The sequence below is a fragment of the Vipera berus genome (genome assembly GCF_964194415.1).
Source record: "Vipera berus genome assembly, chromosome: 5".
NCBI lineage: Eukaryota > Metazoa > Chordata > Lepidosauria > Squamata > Viperidae > Vipera > Vipera berus.
The window spans coordinates 9,657,195-9,667,813 of record NC_138207.1 but is presented as its reverse complement, the minus strand read 5'-3'; the positions used below and the strand labels follow the sequence as shown (position 1 = coordinate 9,667,813).

At 40.3% G+C, this 10,619-nt stretch overlaps 1 protein-coding gene across 1 annotated transcript; it reads right to left on the bottom strand.

Annotated features, from left to right (window-relative positions):
* Positions 1-240: 240 nt before the first annotated feature.
* LOC308669347 (kininogen-2-like) lies at positions 241-10,476 on the bottom strand (the record flags this gene model as incomplete). The annotated part of the gene is made up of 5 exons (XM_081329983.1): positions 241-802; positions 1,274-1,467; positions 7,204-7,288; positions 8,273-8,383; positions 10,291-10,476. The coding sequence occupies 5 exons, from the start codon at positions 10,474-10,476 to the stop codon at positions 419-421; spliced, it is 960 nt and encodes a 319-aa protein (XP_081186109.1). The 3' UTR covers positions 241-418.
* Positions 10,477-10,619: the final 143 nt, after the last annotated feature.

The following is a 10,619-nucleotide window of genomic DNA, read 5'->3' as shown; positions in this document are numbered from 1 at the left end:
TCCAGTTGCCATGAGTCAACGTGTAGACACCTTTGGCCTGGATGATTGAGTGTCCATTGACATATTGTCTAGTCATACTTTTCCTGTACAAAACTGTTCACCAGCTGCTCTCCATCCAGGTTCAACTCAGGAGAAAGCTAGAAGAAAGGTATTTCTTGTACACTGTTCAATGATATCTATCTATCTATCTATCTATCTATCTATCTATCTATCTATCTATCTATCTATGAAGGAGAATATTTGTAGCTCAGGGTTGAAATGAGGAGTCCTTGGTCCTTGCTAGCACTGATGATGTTATCTAGTTAGGTAATGAAACATCTACAAGAAAGCAAGCAAGCTCAGAGAGCACCAAGGACCCCATCTATCTATCTATTATCCATCCATCCATCCATCCATCCATCCCTACTGTACTACCTACCTATCTACATTCTTGCATATTGTATAGGAATCTCTCTCTCTCTTTTTTCTCTTTTTTCTCTTTCTTTCTTTCTTTCTTTCTTTCTTTCTTTCTTTCTTTCTTTCTTTCTTTCTTTCTTTCTCTCTCTCTCTCTCTCTCTCTCTCTCTCTCTCTCTCTCTCTCTCTCTCTCTCTCTCTCTCTCTCTCTCTCTCTCTCTCTCTCTCTTTCTTTCTTTCTTTCTTTCTTTCTTCCTCTTTCTTTCTTTCTGGGATATGACATAAAAGAAATTCACTTACCCCTCCAGGAAGGGATTTACATTCTGGACTCAGATCTGGAAATTCATTCTTGGAACAATTTGTTTCTTTTATCAAATATTCAAAATGGTAATTTATTCCATTAACAATCTACAAGAAAAATTAAGAGAAGTTGCACAGGACAAATATCTTGTTAGGAAAAAAAAGGAATTAGCTTTCAGTTTCTCTCAGGCCTGTGTTGTTTTTTTTAAATGATGGTTTCAAGAATATTCACAAGGGGAAGAAATTCACATATTCAAGGAAGAGCTGTAGTGGTGCAGTGGTCAGAATGCAATATTGCAGGCTAATTCATGGCTCACTCCAGCAGTTCCATCCTGACTTGCTCAAGGTTGACTCAGCTTTCCATCCTTCTGAGGTCAGTAAAAGGAGGACCCAAATTGTTGCGGGGACAATATGGTGACTCTGTAAACCACTTATAGAGGGCTGTAAAGCACTATGAAGTAGCATATAAGTCTAAATGCTATTGCTATTTAACTTTTTCCAGATTTAACTAAAATCTATTAAAATCATCACATTCTGTAAAGTTAAGATGGAGAATTATTGGAATAAACATATACAAACCTGCTCTTCAGCATTTTTCATTACTGCAAAGTGAAATAAGGAAGAGTATTGGCTCTGATTGTTAAATTGCTGTATGGTATATTTCACAATACGAAGCACTTCTGGACTATTACGGTTTTTTATGTGATGCCAACAGCCTGCACATTTAGCATGGGATTGCGCTACATTTTGCTGTCCTGAAAGCAAGCCAATATTAAATTACAAAAAGGGAAACAAAAGTAAGCAAATTAAAAAGGGAAGTTACATGAAAATTACTATAGTATAAAGGTAAAGGTTCCCCTGCACATGCGTGCTAGTCGTTTCCGACTCTAGGGGTCAGTGCTCATCTCCATTTCAAAGCCGAAGAGCCAGCGCTTGTCCGAGGACGTCTCCGTGGTCATGTGGCCGGCATGACATCTAAAGGCGCACAGAACGCTGTTACCTTCCCACCATAGTGGTCCCTATTTTTCTATTTGCATTTTTACGTGCTTTCGAACAGCTAGGTTGGCAGAAGCTGGGACGAATAACAGGCGCTCACTCTGTTACGCGGCACTTGGGATTCGACCCGCCAAACTGCCGACCTTCTGATCAACAAGCTCAGCGTCCTAACCCACTGAGCCACTGCATCCCCAATAGTATACCTGTTTGTATACTATACTATACAAACAGGTAAAAAAACAAATAAAAAAAGAGGTAAGTAATCAGAAGTGTAGCTTGGGAAAAAATGAGCAATGAGGGGCAATTCATCTTAGAGAAATTAATGGTAGACAAAAAATTATACCTTCCTTTTTAAACATTGGGGTTTATATACATCTAACTTTGCATATATGATAGTTTGCACATTCATATAAAAAGTGAGTCTAGTCCCAGCCGATATATGTGTTGTATAATCTTGCTAGACAAAAGGATGCATAGCACTCTACTCCAACTCCACCCTCCTGGTGACCAAGTTTATTAGGACTATAACTCCCAGAATTCTTTCCAGTAGTATTCTAGCTATGAATTTTGGGAGTTCTGAATACAACTTATAAGGTAGGAATGTATGGGGTTGTAGTGCAGCACTTTTAAGGGGCAAAATACTCAATACTGTGAGTTAAGGTGCATGAGGAGCATAGTAGCTAAGCCCTTGCTGATTGGACCCTCTTTGCTTTTAAACTGCCAGAGGCTGCTGGGAAAAGCTACAATACTGTGAGTTAAGGTGGGTGAGTTAACGGCGCGCAAATCACATAACTAAAAATCATAAATAGTGGTGGTACATTCAGGGCAAGTGCATCTGAGATTCCTTTCATCTCAGCATGTCTGGCTTAGTTCAGTGCAACACTTGTTTTGCAGCTGTCTTACGCAGCACTCTTTTCAAACTGGGAAAATGTCCTATCTGTACACAAATCACTAGTCTAGAAGGACAGATTATTTATCTAGGGTCTGTAATCTGTGCTCTTCAGGCAGAAATTAGGTTTTCAGCTTAGCCCTTCTACTCTACTGAGCCTCCGCACTATCAGCCCCCTCTACCGCAAAGATCCTGCAGGAGAAGGGCAGTGTGGACAACCATAGGATCTGGCAGGGTGAGAGCTGTGAAAAATAAACCCAAAGCTTTCACTGTGTCCCTGCATAACAGATACAGTGCCCTTGCTGACCTTAATAGGGACATTAAGGAAACAGGTCAAGGTAATTGTGATGATAACTCAAATAAGCAGGGGACCATGGTCTGAGATGAACTTGTTTTTGACAGGGAGAAGTGCGAATCAGGTATTACACATCAGTCATGCAAGAAAAGAAAGGTACCCCAAAAGAGAAGCCACCTTCTGGTTGGTGATTCAGTTATAAGGGATGTAAATTTAGGAAAGGATACAGAGATTTAAAAAGAGGTCAGGTGTCTTCCAGGTGCTACTGCCAGTAGGGACAAGAAGCGTATTTTCAAAATAGTTAGCAATGCCAACAATGACTGTGATGTGGATGCTATTGTACATCTTGGCACTAGCGATCTGTCCCAAAAGGATGTACTCTGTGTGCAGAATGATTTGCAGAGCTTGGGGCAGGAACTCAGCAGAATAGGCTGTAGGCTCACTTTTTCAGAGGTTTTACCAGTATATAAGGAGCAAAATGGAAAAGGCCAGCGTATAGCAGAATTTAATATGTGGCTAAAGGAGTGGTGTAAAGGAGAAGGCTTTGGTTATATTATCATGATGTCTGTAGCTGGTCCAATGAAAAAATGTACAAAAGAGTTGGTCTGCATCCATCCAAGAAAGGGACTGAGTTACTTGGCAATAAATTCACAGCTTTTCTGGAGGAACATTTAAACTAAACAACGGACATATTAAGTTAATTGATACAGAACATCACTGTCCCCAGCAATCTAAGAAAATAGGGGAAGTCAGGCACCACACATGTTATGTAGCAAGTAAACACAGGGTCAGTCATAAAGGACTCAAATGTCTATACACCAATGCACAGAGTATGAACAGTAAGCAGGGTGAACTAGAAATTCAGATAAATGAGGGTGGATATTATATTGTTGCCATTACGAAAACATGGTGGGACGAAACCCACAAATGGAACACACAGCTAGAGGGATTTAAATTATTTAAAAGAAACAGACTAAACAAAAGAGGAGGTGGAGTTGCTCTCTATTGTATATAAGAAATAACTTTATCTCTACAGAAATAGAGCACAACAATGATGAAAACTGTAAACTTGAATGCATTTGGGTCAATATAAAAGGTGAAAAAAATGACATTGCCATAGGTGTATACTATAGGTCGCCCAACCAATCAGAGGAAATAGATGAACTTTTTGCTAGTCAGCTAACTAAGGTATGTAGGAAGCACATCACAGTAGTAATGGGGGACTTTAATTACCCTGATATCAACTGGGAGACAAACTCTGCACCAAGTGGAAGATCAAACAGATTCCTGACAAACCTAGCAGACAACTTTCTCTCCCAAAAAGTAGAGAAGGGAACTAGGGGATTAGCCATATTGGATTTAGGACACTGAGCTTGTCGATCGGAAGGTCGGCAGTTTGGCGGGTCGAATCCCGAGTGCTGCGTAGCAGAGTGAGCGCCTGTTACTCGTCCCAGCTTCTGCCAACCTAGCAGTTCGAAAGCACGTAAAAATGCAAGTAGAAAAATAGGGACCACTACGGTGGGAAGGTAACAGCGTTCCGTGCGCCTTTGGCGTCTAGTCATGCCGGCCACATGACCACGGAGACGTCCTCAGACAAGCGCTGGCTCTTCGGCTTTGAAACGGAGATGAGCACCGGCCCCTAGAGTCGGAAACGACTAGCACGCATGTGCGGGGGAACCTTTACCTTTACCTTTACCTAAAAGAGATGAAATGATAGAAAGTGTCGAAGCCTTGGGGGGAAGTGATCATGCAATATTGGAATTCAACATTCTGGAAGCACAAGCAATAGAACACAGCCAAACTAGATTCTTGGACTTTAGAAGAGCTAATTTCAATAAACTTAGAGAGACCTTGGGAAGAATTCCATGGATGAGAATCCTAAAGGGGAAAACAACTCAAGAAGCTTGGGAAATTTTGAAAAGTGAGATAATAAAGGCCCAGTCTAGCACAATACCAACAAAGAAGAAAAACAACAGCTCTCAAAAGAAACCAGCATGGCTGCATAAAGAACTCTCTGATAAATTGAAAGATAAAAAGGAGAAGTATAAGGAAAGAGGGGCACATAACTAAGGCAGAATATCAGCAAATAGCCCGTGCCTGCAAAGATGAAGTGAAGGAAGCTAAGGCTCAAAATGAACTAAGGCTTGCAACCAAAGTCAAAAATAACAAAAAAAGCTTCTTCCAACATATAAAAAACAAGAAAAACGTTAAGGAAATGATTGGTCCATTAGTGGGGAAAAATGGGAAGAAGGTGATAAGCAACAGGGAGAAAGCAGAACTATTTAACTCATTTTTTGCATCTGTCTTTACACAAAGGGAAACAACAGTCCAACCTACCAAAACCAGTGCCATAAAAAACAGAATAGAAAGTTAAGATAGGCAAGAAAATGGTAAGTAAGCAACTGTCCAGCCTAGATGAGTTCAAATCACCAGGACCAGATGGATTACACCCCAAAGTTCTCAAGGAACTGGCAGATGTGATCTCAGAACCACTGAACTATATTTTTCAAAGATCCTGGAGCACTGGGGAACTACCAGAGGACTGGAAGAGAGCTGATGTAGTTCCCATCTTCAAAAAAGGGGAAAAAATAGATCCAGGAAACTACAGACCTATCAGCCTGACCTCAATACCTGGGAAGATTCTGGAAAAGATAATTAAACAACAAATCAGTGAACACCTTGATGCAAGCAAAGTCATCACTAAAAGTCAACATGGGTTTGTAAAAAACAGATCATGCCCAAATCTTATTGCATTCTTTGACCAAGTGACAAAATTAGTGGACCAGAGGAATGCTCTAGATATAATTTACTTGGACTTCAGTAAGGCATTTGATAAAGTAGATCACAACCTACTACTTTATAAGATAGTAAAATGTGGGTTAGATAGCATCACCACCAGATGTATTCGTAGCTGGCTGACAGGCCATACTCAGTGTATGGTCCTCAATGGAACTGCATCTACCTGGAGGGAAGTGTGTAGTGGGGTGCCCCAGGTCTCTGTTCTGGGCCCAGTGCTCTTCAACATCTTCATCAATGATTTGAATGAGGGGATAGATGGGGAACATATCAAATTTGCAGACACCAAGTTGGCAGGAATAGCCAATACTCCAGAAGACAGGCTTAAAATACAGGAGGATCTGGACAGACCCGAACACTGGGCGCTATCTAACAAAATGAAATTCAATGGTGAAAAAAGTAAGGTTCTACATTTAGGGAGGAAAAATCAAATGCACAGGTATAGTATAGGTGGTACCTTGCTCAATAGTAGTAACTGTGAGAGGGATCTCAGAGTCCTAGTAGACAATCACTTCAATATGAGCCAGCAGTGTGCTGCAGCTGCCAAAAAAGCCAACACAGTGCTAGGCTGCATTAACAGAGAGATAGAATCAAGATCACGTGAAGTACTAATACCACTTTACAATGCCTTGGTAAGGCCACACCTGGAATACTGCATCCAGTTTTGGTCACCACGATGTAAAAAAGATGTTGAGACTCTAGAAAGAGTACAGAGAAGGGCAACAAAGATGATTGGGGGACTGGAGGCTAAAACATATAGGGAACGGTTGCTGGAATTGGGTATGTGTAGTTTAACGAAGAGAAGGGTGAGGGGTGACTTGATAGCAGTGTTCCAATATCTCAGGGGCTGCCACAAAGAAGATGGAGTCAAGCTATTCTCCAAAGCACCTGAAAGCAGGACAAGAAGCAACGGATAGAAACTAGTCAAGGAGAGAAGCAACCTAGAACTAAGGAGAAACTTCCTGACAGTTAGAACAATTAACCAGTGGAACAACCTGCTTCCAGAAGTGGTGAATGCTCCAACACTGGAAGTTTTTAAGAGGAGACTGGACAGCCATTTGCCTGAAATGGTATAGGGTTTCCTGCCTGAGCAGGGGTTTGGACTAGATGACCTCCAAGGTCCCTTCCAACTTACTACTACTACTACTACTATTATGATTATTATTAAAATGAATTTTTTTACAGTTTAAAAGTTAAGGTTTAACTTTTTAACTTTTTCACCATTCAGCCCTTAATCATTCTCCAAAAATTAAAAAAGCCCAAACAATTTTCCCTGCACATTCTATTTCAACACTATGCAATTCCTTATTTTTCAGCTAAGCGATTCACTTCTTAACTGTAGTCTGGCTCATGATGAACTGAGTTACACACTGGAAATTGAAGCTCAGGTTACTGTGGTATCACCCTTTCCTTATTCCACCCCCCCAAGTATTGGTTTAAATCTGGTCACTGATTTTTTCTTTCTCCATTATTATTAGGAACAACGTAGAAAAAGGGTGATTTTTCAGAATGCTAACTTAAAAATTTACTTACCTGGTCTAATTTTGCAATTTTGTTCAATGGAGGTAAATTGTTGTGACTCGTTAATGTCAATTACAGCTGTGCAGTTTCCAGAGTGCTGTAAGAAAAGCAAAAAGAGACATAAATTTTAACTCTGTGTTAAATATCAGGAGTTGTGTAAATCCACTTTCCATTGTTAAGAAACAGAACTTATCATTTCCATAGCCTTTGATATGAAGTGCATATCTTCATTCCCTTATATGTATTATTCTATTACATTATCTCTGGATCCTATTATGTCCGAAAGAACAAGAGAGCTGTAGAATGTAGACTAAGCCAGGACTCCTCAACCTTGGCAACTTTAAGACTTCTGGACTTCAACTCCCAGAATCTGATTCTTTCCTTCTATTGGTCTTCAGGGGTCAGGTGATTTTCTCTGGGCCTGATAGGCAGGATTATTATTGAAAGGGCCAGCTGCTCCTCAATGCAGACTTGCCTACAGACTCAGCAGTCATTGCTTGGGGGGGGTGGGTTTGGGGAATTCTGGGAAGTGAACTGAAAATAGCCAAATGTGAGAAATATTGTTATAGGCAATGCATCTAATTGTACTAAAAGGGGTCAACCTATTCTCCAAAGCACCCAGAGGCAGGACAAGAAGCAACGGATGGAAACTAATCAAGGAGGGAAGCAACCTAGAACTAAGGAGAAACTTCCTGACAATTAGAACAATTAATCAGAGGAACAACCTGCCTCAAGAAGCTGTGAATGCTCCAACACTGGAAGTTGTTAAGAAGAGATTTAACAGCCATTTGTCTGAAATGGTATAGGGTTTCCTGCCTGAGCAGGGGGTTGGACTAGAAGACCTCCAAGGTCCCTTCCAACTCTGTTATTCTTTTATACCCATCACTGAGGCTGGTGCCAAAACACAGTTTCTCCTCAAGTTTTATATTAATGTTTTTTTTTGCCTAGTGGCATAATGACGTCTTTTATCTCGTTGCATATAGTGAACCTGGCAGCTTCATACTGCACACCTCTCTCTTTTCTCCTGCTGTCCCCCCAAACACTTTTTTGTCACTTCAAAGGAGGAAGAATAAATACATACTCCTTTTGAGGTCCTTAAAAGATCACACTTTTGCCAAGGCTCATCCGCAGCTATTGGACACACAGTTTCTCTTACTTGATAGATGATATAGAATTTTTTTCCAGGACCTGCCTGAAAAGAGTACGTACATGAGCGCTGTTGCAGTTTCATCTATGTATTTATTAAACTGACATGACCGCCCGTCTCAAACACATGATTCTGGGTGGCTAGCAGTTAAAACAACATAGGAATAAAGTGAATCACAACCAGTGATTAAAAACATAAATAGCATAATTTATGCCAAAATTATGCTATTCTCATTTGGTGGCCAATCCACCTGGGTGGCCCATATCCTAGTAGTTAAAAAAAACACCTGCCAATGGTCTGTGTACTCACAGCATGTAATAGTTCAAAGAAGCTCAGAGAAATAGTTACAAGTTGTATCAATAAAGGTCACCCTCGATTTACAATAATTTTTTTAGCAACCCTGCAAAGTTACGGCAGTTTTGAAAAAAAGTAACTTCTAACCAGTCCTCACACATACGACCATCATCACCACAGTCATGTGATTAAAATTTGGACACTTGGCAACCGGCATGTATTTATGACGGTCTAGCATCTTGGGGGTCATGTGTTCATCACTTATGACCTTCCCAGCCAGCTTCTATCAATCAAGATCAATAAGGGAAGCTGGATTCGCTTAACGACTGCATGATTCATATAACTGAAGTGATTCTCTTAACAACCATGCCGAAAAAGGGTAGTAAAATCAGGTGCAGTTCATCAAACCACCTTGTTTAGCAACAGAAGCTCTAATCCCAATTAATGGTCGTAAGCTGAGGACTATCTATAATGGCTTTGTACAGAGCTGGGCAGCACTTTGGATTCAGAGAGGAAAAGGTATTTTCCTAGGATTATGCAGGTGCCTTCCCCTATTGTACTGTGAACCCTAGAAAACACCCAATTTCATTATTTATCTTTTATTGTTTTACAGTATCTCTCTCTCTATAACATAGGAAGAGAAATAGAAATGGGAAATTAGGGGAAGAAAAAAGAGAGGGGAGAAGAAAATGTAAGGTACAAGGGAAAAAAGAAAAATAAAAGGCATTGACTTCTGACTCTTTTTAGCACAGTACAAGATAAAAACACTCCAGCCTCAACTTTTTTGCTTTTACACATTAGTATATAACTAGCCATTTCTATAACGACAAATCTATATAACTGACAAAACCAAAGTCAAAGTTTCATTTTGTTTTTCATCACAAGTACAAAATTCAGAAGTGAACACACCCTATTGACTTAGGAAGCTGCCATCCGGGGCTGTGTGTGTGTTGTGTACCCACAAGCTCTCAGATGGACTTCTGACCCTTGAAATGCCTCGGGCCAATTTCAGCGTTCCCGATTCATTCCGTGAATTTAATTCATGGAAATCCAAGTTAGGCAATGTTAAATGGAAAGCACCAAATGGTTGCATAATATTATGCTTTGTATGGCAATCAGCAGAATTGGGAAGGAAGATTGTGCCGCCAAAATGTGGAATGGCAGCTCCTGTAATTATCCCAGTTCTGGGGGTTAAAATCCCATCGACTTCAAAAGCACCAGACTTACGAAGGCTGTTTGAAGACGTGGAAGAATTCTTCCCTCCCAAAACAAAGTTTTTTTTAAAAAAATAAAAAAAATAAAATGCTTGGTTGGAATGCAATACTTTTGGATTATATTGGGCAGGTCCACTTACTGACACTAAATTCTCATTGGAATAGCAATAGGTTCCTTTCAGCAAATCTTAAGGTAGGGGAATCGGATTGCAGAAGAGAAAAATCCCAAAGCAAAGGAACTAAATACAGTAAAGGTGACGAGCTTCCCATGCATGTAATATTTTTTTCTTTCTGTTAAATGAAACATTAAATCTGGGGGAAACTTTCAGATGACCACCATTCAACACTGGATAGAGGGGATGCTGATGGTGGATTCTTGTGCAAGTTCCCAGCTATGAATTTCCCATTAATTAGCTTTTTGATGTTGTTACCAAATTTACTTACTATTCTGAAGGCATGAAGGATGACCCCGAGGGCAAATTTATTCCCATGACTTCTGTCTTCATTAAGTATTTTTATTGCTGTAGCCACAGCATTGGCAACTTCTGGATCATCTTTACCCAATTCGTCATGGACAGCCTTGGCTTGGCAAAGTCCAATGCTGAGGACTAGCAGAATGAAGACTTCCATACCTAGGCGAGAGAAGTTCCTTCTGCAATCTGATGAATGTGGGAAGGGGAGAAAGAGCTTCAATATAACTGTTGGGGCATATCCTCTCAAACAGAAATCAGAGCGCTTAAAGTAAACAAAAATAGACACAAACGTTTCATGAG